The sequence below is a fragment of the Acinonyx jubatus genome, chromosome B1 (assembly GCF_027475565.1).
Source record: "Acinonyx jubatus isolate Ajub_Pintada_27869175 chromosome B1, VMU_Ajub_asm_v1.0, whole genome shotgun sequence".
In the NCBI taxonomy this organism is placed as follows: Eukaryota; Metazoa; Chordata; class Mammalia; order Carnivora; family Felidae; genus Acinonyx; species Acinonyx jubatus.
Window position 1 is genome coordinate 107,823,019 of NC_069382.1, and position 18,941 is coordinate 107,841,959.

Below are 18,941 nucleotides of genomic sequence, written 5' to 3' on the forward strand. Positions count from 1 at the left end.
TAACAACTTGCCAACCTGATTAGTTCATCTTCTCCCTGTTCTTTACCCTGAACATAGCTCTACTTTTTGTTATTATCTCCTTATCTATCTTACCCACTCAATTTTGAGCTTCTTGAACAAACACTGTGTATTATTTACCTTGATAGTTCCTTAGTGATCAGAACACTGCCTGGCGCGTTGTAGCTACTCACCATGATAATTGTATGCATGGATGAATAAATGACTGAATAAATGAGTAGATACAATCATGCAGTCACAGATACTTTATGCTACATCCTTACATATAAGTGATATTTGATATTAAAAGAAAGCCAGTAAAAAATTCATCTAGGTAATCCATTGTCTTCATTAGTGACATGACAATTTTAGGTGAACTCTGTAGACAAGACTATTTTATAGTTTGTGGAAAAGCAAATCTGTCTGTTCTCAATTTGATATATGTTTTTTATTGGTTGCAACATGACTGGTGAAATTTTGTTATTTTCATTTAAATTTCAGTAAGTTTTCTCCACAAAACTTTCTACAATTATCTCTGCATTATCCAGCCCAAAATGTCACATTTTAAAGATAAAACTCTACAACACTCATGGTATCAGTATGAGAATGAAAATAATACATACGATTTGAAACTACCATTTCATGGCCTATAGGGCACAGCTTTAAAGATTAAGTTCATTCTACACATATTTTAAATATGTGGGCTGGGTTTTGCTCCAAATAATTTCAAATAAATATTCAATTAAAATATAATACAAATAAAAAATTTGCTTATTTTGGCTGTCTATTCTTCTCAGTTTACCCTAGTAAAAGCATCAGTTGGTGCCAATCCTGTTCAGGGGCTAGGCGAGGTAGAATAGAGAGAAAACATAAGAAGTGTCCTTTGTCTAAATTTTTCTTGTGTTAAGGATCCGATTGTTGCATATGCTATAAAATAGTTCTGTGTGATTATTTTTTATCTGTATCTCATGATATTCCTTGGTAACCCAAAGAATGGCTAGAAAATGGGGACTTGCACAGTAATAATGCTTGTAAAATACATTTTGTAATGAAAACCTCCAACAAATCAGTTCCCGGTGCAGGTTTTGGTTAGAGTTTTATTCATAGTTGAGCATATGGATGAAATAAGACAAGAAATGCTAGATGTACTGTGCCATAGAGAATGTTAGGCTTGTTTAATGGTTCTTCGAAGATGGCCTATTCTAAACTGTGCTTTCCATGTTATCTACTAATCCTAAATACAATCATCCAACACCATTGATAAGTAATTCTTTTTACTAGTATTGCCTAAGAGATAAAGATTAGAGAGCCAAAAGAATATCTTGTATTGCTAATTGTGCTACTTTAAAAGACAATTTTATATGTATTTTATAGCATCCCACAGAATCATAAAAGTACAGACGTATAGAATGTAAGGAATATTCTCATTTATATACAATATACTCATTTACATATAATAGAAATATATTCAAATTTCCATCTGTGGTAAAAATATAGAAAGAACTTGAAGGTATACATTGAATACATTTTAATGCCTGTATTTTTTAGTTTTAAATAACTTTAAAACAGTTTGATATACACTCCTCATTTCTAGCACACAATTGTTGAGTAATTAGAAAATACTTGATTAATGCTTTGATTTCAAGAAGAAAAGACATATTCAAAAAAGTGGCTTAAAGAGTTCTTTCGATCCCATCTTACCCATAATGACCCACCTTAGTCCTTGCCAGCAAGGGAGCACCCCGTTCCAACAGAAGTTCTACCACTTGGTCATGTCCACTTCTTGCAGCACAGTGAAGGGGTGTCAACCCATCCTGTCCAAAGAATTGAAGAATTAAGCCTGAGTTAACTTAAACACACACACACACACACACACACACACACACACACACACCCACAAAGATTGCCTCTTATGCCACTTCAAAGAGAAGGTTTCCTGAACTTCTTCCTAGTGATTCAATACATCAGTAATAGAACTGCTATTAGTTAAATGATAGAGAAGAGTGAGAAGAAGACAAGACAGTGAGAGATCCTGACAGAGGGCAAGAGAGAGAAAAAGAAAGATAGGGATGAAACAGAGTGAGGGTGTAGGCAAGCGAGATCTCACATGCAGAGTCTCAATGTAAAAACACATGCTGTTGGCCCTGTGTTTCCCTGTTTGGGAAGATGGAAAAGCAGAGTTTGTTGCATTTGTTGAACTTGAAAACCCTACTTGCTTCAAACTACAACCAGATGTTATATCATTAAACTATTTTCATTTTGGTTGCCCTAACACAATTTTACCCCCAAATTCTTCTTAACCTAATTTGTCCATCTATGTCATCTCTTGAATTGTTACTAGTTTTATAAATTCTCCTAAAATGCTCCCTGCTGCTCATGAGAAGAAAGTCATGTTTTTCACATTCTTCTAAAGGTTTCCACATATATTTTTCAACATTTTAAAAACTACATAGTTATTTCTCAGAGGTGAAATTTGTTATTAATAATAATAGCATTAAAAAGGTGTCAAACAGAATTATGGCACAACTGTGTGTTATGTTACTTATAAAACTTTCAGACCTTGATGCTTCTCAGGTAGTTTCTGATTCCAGAGAAATCCTCAAATTCCCTCTGTCTTTTGGAAATTATTTCTCTTTAGGGTGAAATGGCCAGAGAGCAGAGTGCATGGGTAATATCAGGCAAAATGTACGAATGATGGGTAAGAAGTGAGAGAGAAAATGAAATTCTGAGTACATAAATTAACTAGAGATTTCAAGCTTAAGGGGAAAAAAAAGATTGTCATAGGGAAAGACATTGAGAAGGTAGGTAGCATTCAGAGAAAATGAGGGATGGGGACGTTAAGAGGTCTTCAAAAGCTGAATTTTCCAGAACTCTAATAGCTTATCTTTTGTGTCTCTGTTTCCAGGACCATTGTTCTGAATTATGTTTTCCCCCTAATAAATATAAGTCATCTGAATCACAACACTCTTCCTATCCCAACATTCTGGGATCCTATGCTAGGTATTTTCCCTTTACCTTCCAGATCCACGCTCTACCTTTCTCTCCTCTGCTCCACGTCTGACAGAAAGAACTCTAGATTGTATTGGTGAGCCACCTTGCCCTCTGGCTTCTGGTTGACTATGGAAAATGCAGCAAGTATTCAGAAAATACTGAAGCCACTCTGTAAAGGACCTCCTTAGTCTGGCTGTGTCTCTTTACCAAATATTATGCTCCTGCCAAAGCAGCCTCCATCATGCAGTTTTCTCCTTTGAAGTTCTGGCAAACTACTTCTCACCTTGCAGGCCTAGGGTTGGTAATGAGCCCTGCTGTTGGTAGCTCTGGGGATACTCTACTATCCTTTGTGCCTTCCCTACAATCCACCCTCAATGTTATAAACAGATCCTTTAATAAATCCATATTCAAATGATCAAATTTGAACATGCACTCTGGTCCTGGCTAGGACCTTGAGTTATTTGTCAGTGCAGAGCCCAAGGTGGGGTTCAAACTCAGTCACCACAAGATCATGACCTGAGCCGAGATCAAGAGCCAGACACTTAACTGACTGAGCTACCCAAGTGTCCCGGTCTAGAACCTTGAATTATAATGATACTTTGCTTTGTTAAATCTCCTTAGCTAGTATTAAGATACTGAATATCCAAAATAGACCTTGCAATTTTAGATATGTAGGAATTAGCATGAAAAGACTGCCTTTCCAGAAAAAAAAAAAAAAAGTATTTAACTACTGTAGTTGGGATGCCAAGTTATTTTAAAGTTTGCCAGAGAGGAGTCTAAAAAAAGTAACTGTGCAGGCAAAGCGATTAAGATGATTGTGCTTTTGTATCTTGATAGCTTGATTTCTCAAACATATTCTTGGTGGGGGCTCCATGGAGAACTAGAGTTTGAGAAATCAACTGTAGTGAATGAAGGCATTATATGCAATGGTCCAGCAAATGGGCTCTGGAATCAGGGAGCTTCAGGTGTGAGTCTCAGATCAGCCACTATGGATATTCTCTGTGAGGCTCAACTTCACAATACATAAAATGGGGATAATTCTTCTTATCCTGTTTAATTTACAACCTTTGTTTGAAAGATGAGGGGACCCTGCCTTAAATCATTTTTAGAATAGGTATTTTTCCTACAGAATACATGAAATATTCATTGTATAATCATGTTGAAATCTTCTGATATTCTCAGAATAACAATAGGAAAATATAGAGAACACTTAAAAACACACAAGAACGTCAAAGAACAGTAAGGATTACATTGATTCTAAATCTGATGCAATTTATCTACCCTTATCAAGGATATGGGAATTATACTAAATTCAAGTTTCCCAACATGCGCAATCTGAATAGATTTTACATATTTTCTATAAGTACAGTGTCTCATTATTGCCCCCCACCCCCTGAATCTTACCAAGGTTTTGTGTTCCAGGACTTTTTTGTTTACTTTTTTCAACTCCTAGGGGCAACGATCTGTTCAATACCTTTTTTAACTTAAATTCTTAAGACCGTATTTAAAGCTTACATTCCTCCCCTCCCACAGTTCCTTTCCTTTTGTTCTTTTTTTTTCTTCACTAGAATCAGTTCATATCACACCATGATGTTGATAATCCTTAATAGGTTAAATCAATCAACATTAGAGGGACACCATTTTTCCAGTTGATAGCCCACAGCATTAGCTTTTTACAACCAGTTCTTTCCTTATCTTTTCCCTTCCTCCCCTCTGCTTAGGTTGTAGATGTAGCCTGAAGTCTGTGTATGAACACAGGCTCTTATAATTATTACCCTGTGTATCCTAGGTCAAGTTACATAACTCCTCTGAAAGTCACTTTTCCCGTTGGGAGTCTCATTTCTCAAATGAAGGCCTCCACATTTTCTCAACAAGCAGATAATACACACTTCATAAATTGTTAGGAAAAGGAAATAAAATATTTGTAGAGTACTTAGCAGGGGGCCTAGAACAGTGAGCATATGACAATTGGTGGCCACTATTGCTGTTGCTTTAATAATTATGAACACTTTTTCTGATATATTGGTTTTTGTTCATCATCTTTTAATGTTTTTGTATACTTTCATCGTTTGCATTGAAACATGCATTTCAATAATTTAACCTTATATGGAGTATCTCCAAATATAAATAATATATAAGTTTAAAAATAAAGACAGAATAATGTTCTTAATAAAACCTGGATTAGTAATACCATTTTAAACCAGCTATGAAATTTCTGTTAATGTTTTTAACATTAACGTGAAATTTTTCAGATAGCAGAAAACCGAGCTCTGGTGAAAATGTCTCAGTTTCCCACTAGATCCCAGTCAATGATGGGAATGTCAATGACATGCACAATGTCTCAATGATTGACAAAGTGCTGGCAAAAGTGGGAAAGGATCAGTGGGCAAGATTTTTTTTAATTACCTGAAAGCCTCTACATATTCTGCTTTTCTCTAGATAATGAAAACCTTATATACTATATTAACAATGAGAAGATCAGGTGGAAAATCCTTGATAGAATATACTAGATTGAGAATGTTTACAACTAGTATGTTTGCTACAAGAAACTGAGATCTCTATGATAAAAAATGAAAAAAAAATATTATTCTTAATTCCTTATGTAGAGCCTCCATTGTACTACCTAAAAAGCAGTCGACAGTAAATGTAAAATTTTTCTGTTGTAAAATATACTTTCAAAAGACAAAAGAGAAAGCTAACCAGATTCCTTTTACTTTAATAATAAAATGTGATAGTTGCAGAACCAGCCTCCAAATTCCAGACCGCAGTCCTTGATTTCAGTATTACCTTCTACTTGACTTTGCCTTTGGTAAGAAAGATATAGTTGTTTTAGTTACAGCCAGAATTAAAAGAATTCAATTGCTTTTAAAATCCTACTTCTTAGAGATAAGGAAGTATTTTAACTTACGGTGGGAAAAGCTCAGTACCACCATTCAATACTGTACTGTACTCAATCCTGGGGTGTGCCAGAGCCAACCCACACAAACTAGTGAGAGCCAAGTTTTTGCACATCTCTTCCCAATTTTGTATTCAGTGATACCCTATTGGTAGCTCTAACTGGCCATGATGGAGGTATGGGGAGTATTTACACTACAGAAGTCAGCAAAGGCAAAAGCTCCAAATCAGAGTTTGTTTGTTTTTTGAAAGCCAATTAGTAAACTTTTACTAGCATACTGCTAATCTAATTCTTTGGGTACTATTAATTTGCATCTCTGTGAGTAAAGGGACCTAGTCTATCATATTAACTGCTGTGTCTCTAGGCATTAAGTAGGAACTCAAAAACTATCTGTTTAGGGAATGAATGAACAGAAGATCCACACAATGTATACAATTATAAAATCTAATTTTTGATTTATAAGTTCTTGAATGAAATTCAACTTATTTGTATAACTAAAAGTTTCATTGGATGAAATACAGCGCAAATATTCCTTTTACAGAAGAAACCAAAGCTTATATTTGATTAACTTGCTCAAGAACAATTAGTTAATGGCAGAACTAGCATAAGAATCCATTTCTCTCCATATCTTAGTATGCTTTTTATGAAAACGCACACCCTAATTGGAGTTAGACTTAAATTACATATGCAAATGTATGTAGGCTATGCAAATTAGAGCATCTTTTAAAGAACTAAGCAAATATTGCAATGATCAATAAGAACAAAATCACTTGCCTCAAAATGAATGAATACTCCAGAAAAATACTAACAAGAGCATGCGGATTTTGAAGACATTGGCCAAGATAAAATTCTGTTGCATTTGCCAAGTGCTTTCTTTCCATTGGTACTCTCAATTATTAGAGAGTCTCAATAGAAATGGAGAGGTAAGTGTAAAGGGAGACATTATGTTAATAACATTTTTAAAAGAGGAGGCACAGAAATTGTCCTTTAAACATGAAAAACAAGTAAGCAAGGCATGAAACACTGTGCATAATTGTTCCAAATTCTGCATATCTACAGCACAGCAAGAGAAAAGGCATGCCAACACAGCAAAGAGTAGAAATCATATAAAACTCTAATGCAAAGACAGTAGACACTACAACAAAGATCTTGACAGACAAAGCAAACCACCCTAGAATTCCCACATGATAACATGACGTAGATGATCTGGACCAAATGTCTTAGAGAAATGAGATTATGAAAGCAACAGTTCCTGAGGTCATTAAAAAACAGAATGTACAGTTTGGGACTGGTGTAGTTCTTAGAAGCACAAAGATGATAAGGCTAATTAAATAAAAGCATTTGCCAGCCTCAAGATTTGCAAAAGAACTAGATTTGATCCCTAGTCCTTTGACTCTGAAAATATAAAGTCCCAGGATTAAACAAAGTGAATAAAATATCACAAGGGATACATCCTATTCCCCAATCTTTTATAGACTTCTTACACCACTGGGTATTTGAAAATGTTCACATTATAGGAATATTTAAAATTTTGCTGAAGCCTATGATTAAGCAAATGTATTCCAGAGAACGAATATTGAAGTACTGGTTTAATGTTTAAGTAAGTAACTACTTATAATTCCAGTAACATAATAAAAAATTATGAGTAGCTAAGTAATTGACCCCCCTCCACTTTTAAAAAAGTAAATAATAAGAATCTAAGAGTTAATTCTCATACAACCATATGAGATAGGTTACCAACAGTAGCCTAAGTTCAGAGAAGATAGTAAGTCAACTGCCAATATCATACAGCTAGTAAGTTGTGGAAGTAAAATTTGAAATCAGGTAGTCAGCCTTCAGAGGCTGCGCTTCTAACAGTTGTATTCTCCTGCCTTTCTTATTATCTATTTGTTGGGAGTATAGAAAGCTCAGAATTACATTTTACTTAACAAATTTGAAGTGAATGAAGGGCACTGACTCGTATCAAATTGGATTGACTAAAGGTGCAATCTAATAACTATATGCCTTTGTTCCATAAGCATACAGCAGATTGTTTGTTCAGGTCAGTATAGTATGACCACCTAAGAAAAACGATCTAAAAATTGGAAAGTTAGGAGCAAAGGATTGTCAACATGTATTAAAATATTTTATGTAAAAGCCACAATCTCAAAGCTTAATGTATGTTTATGAGTTTGGGTTTTTGAAAAGTACAGCTGATAATCAGAGATGCTTCCGTTCAATCTTTGATCTTTGTTCCCCAAAATAAGCACGGACTTAAAAAACTGTCTCATTGAGGAGCTAGCATTCTGTTTCTTCAGCACTTATGAGCAAACATTAATTTCACTTTCCAATGAGAAACCTTTAAATATTGTATGAAATTTAAATTGAATCCAAGAAAGCAATTTCCTTGAAAATGCATTGTTTATATTTAAGCACTGGTATTTTAAGGTGCCTGCTTCAAGAATACAAAAAACAAAAATGGTAGGAAATTCAAAGAACAGAGACACTCACCCTAGTTTTGGCATCGATCTGACCACCACGATCCAGTAAGAGCTTCACCATGTTTGTGTTTCCCCTTTTGGAAGCCACATGCAGAGGGGTGATTCCATTCTACACCATGGGAAGACGAAATAAGAGCATGTTGGGTATGACAGGGCATGATGGTGAAAACTTTGTGTTAAAAGGCACAAAGAAGGTTGTGACCCATGTGGTAATTTGATTCAGGGTTTTTAAAGTTTCATGTCTTTGATTTTTAAGGAACAAAAAAGCACACAAACCACAAAGCACTATAGTTAGAGAATGAAAAATGGAATGAGCTGCATAATTAAGTTTGTCTATAACCACAACATATGAACTGAATGTACACATTACATTGTACACATTGTCAAGGGACAAAGGGAGCACTTTCGCATAATAAACAAAATTTCAGATTCTACTTAGGACAGAGCTCTAGTCCAAAGTCTATCGCTCTTTCTAAAATATCCATGAACTGAAAGATTCTCACATCTTAAAGTTTCCTATACTTAAAAACAGGATGTAAATATACATATTCAATAACCATTAGAAAAAAAGATTCTTAAAAACATCTTCTTCAGAATATTTCAGTATGAAAAACAACTTGTAAATAACTCGACACAGTTTCAATACAGAAGACTTCTCAGGGCCAAAAACACCATATATATGAATTGTAGTTATTTATTTTATTGGCTATCATATATCATCATTATGGCAAAAATAGGTACCTAATTTTTTATATGTCGTAATTTTGCAAATATTCAAATATTGCATTTACTGATTCATACTGAGTACACTGAGTTTTGTAATTAGCATGTAAGTGAATTCTTTCAATGAAAGCATACCATTAAACATATAATGCAACATGATGTCTTGTTATGTATTTTGGTTAGACTCTTTATATGAGCACATTCTCAATTCATTAAAAACATTTTTCTGTCAAATTATATGCCCCATAATGATCATAACACTGTATAAATGTTCTTTTACATTTGATAATTAATGTTTTAACAGTTTAATTGTTTATTGACTTGAAGTTGCTCATTCATGATTCATGGAGTGATCTTTAAATATAACTACTCACACTGAGGTCAGAACTAATATCCTCCTTAACTACTACAAATTATTTGTGTGCCTGTGAATTTACACATTCTTATTTTTCATTTATTGGGTCATGATGATGTGCTATGATGCAAAGAAAAAAAATGAAAAATCTAATATATCCAGCATAGATTCAGTCAAGGAAAAATAAAACTTTATTGTTATTCATTTTTACTTTAACAAAATTCTCATTTACTGCTATCTAAAATGAGAAACTATTTTAAACCATACCCTCGCTGTGAAGTCCACAGCAGCTCCCCGGTTTAGAAGAAGAGTTGCCACGTTGACGTTTCCATAGTGGGCGGCAATGTGCAAAGGGGTAAAACCACTCTATGGAAAGCAAAGAGAATAACAGTAAATCATTTCACCTCCATCTGTTATAGTCCCTGGATTAGTGAAGAAAATCACACATAATTGTCTACCTAACATGTGAGCAATACAATTAAGATAATAAATGCTTTAATAAAGCTCTTTAAATTTTAGTATTACAAGATAGTAAATAACTAAGGCTATAAGCAGGTAAATAAATACCCTATGTTTCTTGGCAACATTATTTGTAATTAGCTTCATGATTTATGTCTATGAGATTTGTTGTTTATACAAAACCATGTATCTTGAGTTGGTTAAGCTTTAGAGAAAAACAGAATATGATTAAACAACATAAGGTTTCAGCCACAGAATTCACATAATTATGAATTAAAGATTTTTTCTTCAGAGAAAGACATAAAACTATAGTTTTGTTTCGTTTGGGGATTTTCAATAAAAAAAGAAACCAACATTGGTTGACATTGTGTCTTTGGAACAATGAAAATATTGTGAGAAACTTTTACAGAGGTGTACAATTCATTCCACATCATTTACACTGTCATGATATTTCTGTCTTCTCTAATAACTGTTTAGTGAGACTATGCTGTTACAATGAAAAAAATTAAAAAAAACAAAAATTAAATAATATACCTGGCATCAATGTAAATATAAAATAAAGAAAAAAAATTTAGCTGAACACAATTTTGAATGTTAATTAAACCAAATTTTATCAATAAGATTGACATAAAATAATAAGCAAGTTAAATCAAATGTATGGACATTAGAGAACTGTTTACTTTCAGAATTTTTTTTAATGTTTATTTATTTTTGAGAGAGAGAGAGAGTGTGAGTGAGTGAGGAGCAGAGAGAGGGGGATAGACAGGATCCAAAGCAGGTTCTGCGCTCTCAGCGCAAAGCCTGATGAGAGGCTCAAACTCATGAACTACAAGACCATGACCTGAGCAGAAGTCAGACGCTTAACCAACTGCACTCCTACTCTCAAAATATTTAAAAAATGAATCTGAAAATCTTCATGGAAGAAAAGTATACTTTCTTTCATTCCTTATTCTGATGAAATTTAGTTAGAAATTTTTGCCATTTTCACAAAAGAAGTATATTTACTCTTTCATTATTAAAATGCTAAAAAATCTATTATTCTTGCTCTCCATAATTTCATAATTCTCATTACTCAATAAAAGATGAGAGGAACAATAAAGACTGTTCCTATAGAATTGGATATCAAATCCTGCAGCTTTGAGGTTAATTTGTATCATTCCCTTTTATTTGAAATGAACTTTGAGGTATATAATATTGTTTTTAAGAAATATTATATGAATCACAACTGTTATTTTTCTATTCATTTGATAGTTTTTGTTGATTTTGCTTTTTAAATGGACTAAATAAGCATTCAGATATCTTAGGTAATGGAAATTCCTCCCTGCTATCAACCAAATTAGCTACAAATGATTTCTGACTATAGAGAAACAAGACACAAAATAATAATAGTAACTATCAATCCAAATCCCACACTTGTGGTAAAGATATTTTTGTGTTTACAGGATGCCAAATACTCATGTCAAAATGGAGGGAAACATGAATCTACAACCTGGCTGTTATTTTATAAAATGTCAAATTTTTATATTTTAGGAAATAATTGACTGGAAGTTTTTCATTTGTATCTTGATAGTTCCTGCCACCTAGACATATCCTGAATGTAAGACTACCATTTAAGTTACAATTTCATTTCAGGAAAAGAACGTAGTGATTGCTGGTGAATCATTTTCAAATTATTTTTCTGATTTGCAAAAATAAACCAATTTATTGTCTGACACAGCCTCATCAACCGTCCATGAGGATGCTTCAGACTGTGACTCTTGGATCGACATGTGGCTCGGAGAAGCCCCTCGGAGAAACTCTTGCCTGGTTACCATGGAGGTAGAAAGCTCAGTTCACTTTTCTACAAGGGAATCAATGGAAGGGCTCCCCTCTTTGTTACTCTATTATCCTCAGAGAAATATTTCTAACTCAGTACGAATCTTCCCAAACTGCTGCCTTCAATACAATGTTTACAGCCAATATTGCTTTCAAAAACATCTCTTAAACAACCACCAAAAATCACCTACAAAATTAAAGTTATTAAAACCAGCAATTAAGATATCAATTTATATGTTTCTAGTCTTGAGAAATTTCACCAACCAATTGGGCCTTTTTAAAAAAAATCTATGACCTAAGTCCCATGCACAGATATGGAACAAAAGAAATAATATGACTAATTCAATATATTCATATCTCAATAGGTACATTTGTTAACAAACAAGATTTTAATTTTAGAAATACTCTACTACTACTAAATACCAAATGAATGCTCAAAACCTCTCCAGATCCACAGCCCAGTGACCATGAGAGGTTAGTCTACAAAGTCCCCTCAACTAAGTGAAAATCAATCTACACAGTCATTTGCCTTTGAATACTGGTTAATTTTTATCATATACTTTCAACAACAGAAGGCATCTCAGTAGCAATGGTCGAAAGACTACACACACACACACACACACACACACACACACACACTACTGAGAGACTTCTGAACTGAATATTCTTGGTGATCAATGTGACTTACTTTGGTATGTGGAAAATAGATAATTTCATGTCAAGTACTGCTAAGACTTAGCAAGATAAAAGCAAATGCTTCGATAATAATATGCTCGGTATCACTATTGATTATATGCAACGTGGTTAAAAAAGTACAGGAAGAAAAGGGCAACTGCAATGAGATAAGAAGATAAAACAGTTGCAAAGAAGAAACCTCCTTAAATTTCACTTTGCTAAACTCTAAGCAGAGAAATTTCATGAAGAGAAGGTCATATCTCTTACTGGCAAAAAGTTAACAGTAAAGCTAACTCAGTAAAATACATATTAAGGAGTTCTGTTTCATTCTCTACTCTAGTAAGCTATTGAAATAGTTTCACTGATTTAAAAAAAACATCAAATACATATTACATTAAAATTTTTGAATTATTCATTTGCCTTAATTATGGGAAAAGTCTCTAAAATCAATTTCCTAATAATGGAAATTCCAATCATTAGTACGAATTAGTGAGCATCTATTCTAACTGGGCAAAAAGTAAAATGAATAAAAACAAGGTATATTTTGGTATAACCACAATACTGTACCTCGGTGGTCCTATTCACCATCATCTGAAGCAGTGTTGTGTGGGAAGAAGAGGGAAGATATTACACAGTGCAAAATTAAGTAAACGGTCAATCTGCTCACTGCAACTGGATACACTGTTCCAAAATACATTCTACTGAGAAAAGACATCCGTAATGCTATCCATACAATACAATTTTACCTTTCTAATTCCATTTCTTATTCCATACCAATAGAATAAGTAAGCAGATTTCTAAAAATCTGAACCCCATCGTTAAGAGACAATTATCTTAAATTTTGTTGTTATTATACCCAACAGCCGGTCCCCTTCTTTCTGAAATACCTCCGACGGTAATTTATCTCTTAGGATGACCGGAAGTAATTTTGCATTATCACCATGGCCTACTTCTGTATCATCCCCCAGGAGGAAGCTGGCAGCCGGAGAGTTCCTGTCCACAAATGTGTTCAGCTTTTACCTTGGATTGTACGTCAGCGTTATGATCGTTCTGAAGCAGGAGTGCGGCAGATTTGGTGTCGTCTTTCCTCGCTGCGATATGCAGAGCCGGCAGCCTCACTTTCCCTTTGGTGTCATTCTCCAAGAGGATGGCCACTGCCTGGTTGTGTCCTTGCTGGAGTGCCACAGCTAGTGGCGTAAAGCCATCCTAGCAAAATAGAAGGAAAAACCCTCAATTAAATTTTGGAAGCATGGGATTCAACTGTAAGCAATGTCTCTAATGTTTAAAATAAGAATTAGGATGGAGAAGAAAAGCAAAGGGATTAAATATTCCTGTGAAGATTAAAGCAGATGATCAACTGTCCTATGCTGTACTATGGACTGGTTTCATCAGATTATTTTCCTAGCTTCTGTTCTAAATATTTTGAAAAACATCTGCATTCCCTAACAAAGCATACTTCACATAAGGTGAACTTAAATGTATGTTTAGAATGGGAAAATAAAAATCGGAACCAATGTTAAGTATACAGGCTAATCAAAAGGAAAAAGTGGGAAGGGTTGGAATAAGAGAGACCAAGTCTGACTGAGAAGCAAAGATACAGTAGCTAAGACAGGGAAATAAATTCTGTAATTAAATATGCAAGCTTCTAAATGTCTCTGTATCGATTAGGGGAGAACAATAATAATTATCAATGGAATGGGCTATTACCAATTAATGTGGCAAATTTGGAACATAATGTAACCTAAAACTTTTTGATAAATAAGGCTAGTTCATTAATTTTATACTTCATTGAATTTTATGTTACTTAGATCATTTAGATACAATGTGGTAGGTAATGAAAAAACAGATATTTAATTCTAAACTTGGCAACAAGTTAAAAAAAATAAAACAATAGCACAGATCATCAAAGTTAAAGGAATTTTAAGGGTAGATGGATAACCATGCTTGTAAATTTGGAAACTATGTTTTCTTTCTAGAAACAAGTATTCAGTTAGTAGAAAGGTGACAAATAGAAAAAAATCTATATATATATATCATATATATCCTAGGCTCTGTGTATTTTAAAACCTCCCTTACTCCACAAAAACTTGAAAACAAGTCTCAGAAGTTTCCATTCATAGAAGAGATGAGGACAATAAGATTGTATATTAATGATTACATTTTAGAGACAACAGCAATTTACCATAATCTAACTACTCGATTTGTTTTCAATGATAACTTTTTTAAACTGTAGGGTTTTGAGAAAAAGTGATTTCCTATAGCACTACCACAAAAAGACTTGAATTTGTTTTAATAAGAATTGAATTTTAGATAAACACATTACTTAATAGAATGGAAAAATACAACATGTAGCATTGTAAAATGAAAAATAGTAGCCTAAATTTAAAACTTTGGCACAAATTAAGTTTTCTGTTGAGAAAGAAAGAACAGGCTCATTATCATATACATATTCGATTATCCCCTGCAACACTGTGATAGTTTATATGAAAAGAGTATGAACTTTGTTTTTGTTTTTTCTTAGAGACAAGGCATTTGCTGACAGTACAGAACCTAATGAAAAAGTTTTTAGCCTTCAATTTTGGTAATGTTCAGGAAGAAGGAGAGTTAAGAGTTATAAAATTAGTACTGGAGGGACAGAGAATTCCCCTAAAAGAATTTAACTTTCAATGTCTACCACATGGATTTCATTCTATTCTATGCTTCATGAGGGAGGGGTGAATATTTGAAATGATTTTTTCAAGCGCCTCAACTAACTCCATGAAAAAGGAAACCCATATGAAAATTCAGTAGCTTCATTTTTCATCGTTTACTTACCAATGCTAATTGCTATAATTATGGGAAATTTCAAATATTTAAAGATTTATTTTCAAACATGAGTTTCATGGAAGTATTGAATAATCTCATGATTATCTGCTTTTTAAAGTGGTCACAATGTCTTGATTAGTAGTTAATTTTTACAAATTAGGGCTACTTTTGGGCACAGAGGAAAGGTCTTCTTTAGGCATATTCACACGTGTGCACATGAGACTGTACAAAGTATCTGGCAATACAATATAAAATATCAAACAGTAATCAGTCCTAAAGCCCTGGAAACATGGTAGGTTTTACAGAACGATAGACTAAAAGGGAATGTCCATATGCGTGTTACTTGATAATCATTAGGGCCAGCAAAGGGGAGGGGGGAATTAATCAACTAAGCTTATATATGTCCAGTCAGTCAGAAATTAATTCTAGTTATTTAAGTGATTAAAAACTTAAACAACAAGCATACACATGTCTAAGCTAAGCTTCAAACCTCATACGATTCACTTGCAAAAGCTGCATTTTTGTGTAGAAATCAGAGAGGGTTTTCATTTTTTGAGAATCACAGTGCAACATGGCTTCTGCTGATGCAGTGTATATAAAGGGATATTTTTTGAACCAGACTGAAATGCTACAGAGAGCTACACCAAAGGAGCCTTGAGACAGCTATGAATACCAGCAAGCAGAATTTCTCTAAACCATACACTAGAAATAATAAATCTATCCGGTGACTAGAACTCTGGACTGTGATGGTTTCTTGGGGGAAGTGATTCTGCATTCAAGAAACTAAAATAAAACAGACACAGATTTCCTTATTTTGGTACATTTCTCAGTTGTCCTGATACAGAGATAGAGTCTCACATAGTAGTTACTCAAGATTTACCTGAAGATAGTCATATGCTACTCATTGACATAATTAGTGTCTCAGGAAAAAAAGAAAAAAAAAAGGCCTCAAATCATAAAAATCACACTTTACCCACATGGTAAGAGTGTAAAATCTGTGTGTTAAATACAGAACTTGAAATCATTTTACATTGGGCAGTTGTGTTTTCCAGTCATAAACAAATAAGAAACATGGCCCCATTAATAGTGGTTTCTTGGGATTTTTTTTTAAGTAATGAGAATAAGCTGTCAGAAAGTTATTGCAATTGGCTCCATAAAAAGTTTTCTGCCAAAGGGACTGGAAATGGATTTAATAGATTATGATGATCTCTTCCCCCAGGGCAGGATAGAAAGGAATTCATGTTTATTTCACCTAAAGACTTAATCGTTCAGAAAGAAAGGAAGTCCTTAATAGACATTAAAAGTTACCAACTTAGTTTCTGGAGGGCAAGCATCTATCAATCATCTCTCACTCCAAGCCAGGAGTTTTAAAGTTCTATCAGTGGAGGCACAAAATATGAGAAAGGAAAAACACAGCCTGCATAATCTGGTTGAAAGGGGTGAGGAGTGAGTGGCATGACCCAGTGGAACTTTTTTCCCTTCTCTGTGTCACTCACTTCCAAGCTTTGGCCCCAAGAGGCACCACCTCACAGTGGTGGTTTGGAGACAGTTTCTCCAAACTCAATGGTTTCTGGAGGATCACTTAGAAATCGCAGTTCTAAGCAATCACTGAACTTGCTCCTTAACGTGCCTACGCAAAAATGAGAAAGAAAATAACAAAGCAAGTCTGTTTCTTGGAGTACATGCATAGTTTGAAAAGGAAAGTGATGTTCTAAACTGGCCCACTCTAACCCTTTCTTATGTCTAGATGTCCTGAATGTTTTGATACTAAATGGACTTTGAACATCCTATTTAATTGTTGCTATAATCATAGTCATACAACTATATGCCATAATTTGCACTTCAGAAAATGTGAACAGCTTTATTTTTGTCACACATTCCTCATAAAATTGTGCTAACACAGATACCTATGAATAATTTCTGATCATTAAAAATTGTTCATTTAGAGAATTAAATTGGATCCTAACAGATACAATAGTGATGAATAGTGATGAAAAATAGTGATGAAAAGAGATGGATAGGATTTACTGTAATCTGATTTTAAAATAGTATAAAAACTCCCAAAACCTAGAGAATGGCAAATTGATGGAAGCATGAGTTCATGTAAGAATAAGTTGACATGAATCCCAAATCAAGGCATAAACTCATTCAACTGTGTGCACTGGGTCCTTTGTTCATGGCCATCATTGTACGTTACACAAGTAACATGAACACTCCTAGCATATTTTATTATTTAAAAAAAATTTTTTAATGTTTATTCTTTGAGAGAGAGAGAGAGAGAGCATGAGCAGGGGAGGGGCAGAGAGAGGGAGACACAGAATCTGAAGCAGGCTCCAGGCTCTGAGCTGTCAGCACAGAGCCCGATCATGACCTGAGCCAAAGTCAGATGCTTAACTGACTGAGCCACCCAGGCGCCCCATGAACATTCTAGCATATTTTAGACAAGATAATGGAGATCCTTTGCAGCTGGATAAAAAGACTATGGACATTAAGATCAAAGAATTTGAACCTCTGGGTTGATGGTCTTACCTCAGTAGCAGTGCTCTGATTAGCTCCATTTTCAAGCAAATATTTTACAACATCAATGTGGTTCTCTTGGGCAGCCATGTATAAAGGAGTGAAGCCATTCTGAGGACAAACAATAAAAAAGACATCTTTAATCATTTGTAAAGTTTAAACCAGGGAAGAATACCAGAAAAGGAAAGAGAGAATACTACGAAGTAAACTTTTGAAATGATGATACATATAACACACCTTCACAATGTAGTATACATATATTTACTATTATAAAACTAGCTATAATCAAAGTGAACCAATTCCTACACATAATTCCTAAAAGAATGAGGACAAAGTGATATGGAAACAATATTTACCAAATTCCCTATCTTCGTTTCAGTTCTAGAGATTTACATTTCCCATTACCTAACACTGTTAAAACTAAAGATATTTAGAATTTTAATATAATCCTATGGCATACATATAAATTCTCATTATATGTAGTGTATTTATAAAATAATATTTATATAGTATCTTCTGTACTTTTTCAATTAAATTTTTTAATGTTTATCTATTTCTTAGAGAGAGATAGAGTGCGAGTTGGGGGGGGGGCAGAGAGAAAGGGAGACACAGAATCCAAAGCAGGCTCCAGGCTCCGAGCTGTCAGCACAGCACCTGACGTGGGGCTCAAACCCAACAACCGTGAGATCACGACCTGAACTGAAGCCGAAACCTTTAACCGACTGAGCCACCCAGATGCCCCTCTCCTATACTTTTTAAAAAAATGTCTATTGACTTATTTATGAGAGAGAGAGAGAGAGAGAGAGAGAGAGAGAGAGGCAGAGAGACAGGGAGACAGAGAATCTCAAGCAGGCTCCACGGTGTCAGTGCAGAGCCTAATACAAGGCTCAAACTCACAAACGGTGAGATCATGACCAAGTTAAAATCAAGAGTCTGAAGCTGAACCAACTGAGCCACCCAGGGACCCCTAATTTCTGTACTTTATTAAATCATAAACTATTTAAACAGGCCACCATTATCTTGAATGTAGGCGGTTTAATTAGCACTTTTAAAGGTATAAATTATTACTCATTCCAGAATAGGCTAGGAGTGATTGCAAATCTGATTGAAAAGGTTTTTAAAAAAATCTAAATTTCAGTATTCTGATTGAAGTAATATGGTTTATACTGAACATTTTTATATTATTTTTAAAGCCATTCTGAAATTCTATCATTCATTAACTCCCATA

The 18,941-nt window shown here is 34.3% G+C and overlaps 1 protein-coding gene across 50 annotated transcripts in view; it reads right to left on the reverse strand.

Moving 5' to 3' along the window:
* Positions 1–18,941, reverse strand: part of ANK2 (ankyrin 2) — a 674,296-nt gene that overhangs the window by 125,846 nt on the left and 529,509 nt on the right. For 37 of the 50 annotated variants that reach the window (XM_053217027.1, XM_053217030.1, XM_053217029.1 and 34 more), the window contains 6 exons: positions 17,726–17,824; positions 13,412–13,597; positions 12,959–12,982; positions 9,710–9,808; positions 8,375–8,473; positions 1,713–1,811 (listed from right to left, as the gene is read on the reverse strand). In XM_053217027.1, the coding sequence (XP_053073002.1) occupies positions 1,713–1,811; positions 8,375–8,473; positions 9,710–9,808; positions 12,959–12,982; positions 13,412–13,597; positions 17,726–17,824 (606 nt within the window). The remainder of the gene's footprint in view (positions 1–1,712; positions 1,812–8,374; positions 8,474–9,709; positions 9,809–12,958; positions 12,983–13,411; positions 13,598–17,725; positions 17,825–18,941) is intronic. The other 13 variants (XM_053217023.1, XM_053217031.1, XM_027062984.2 and 10 more) reach the window with 1 other exon arrangement.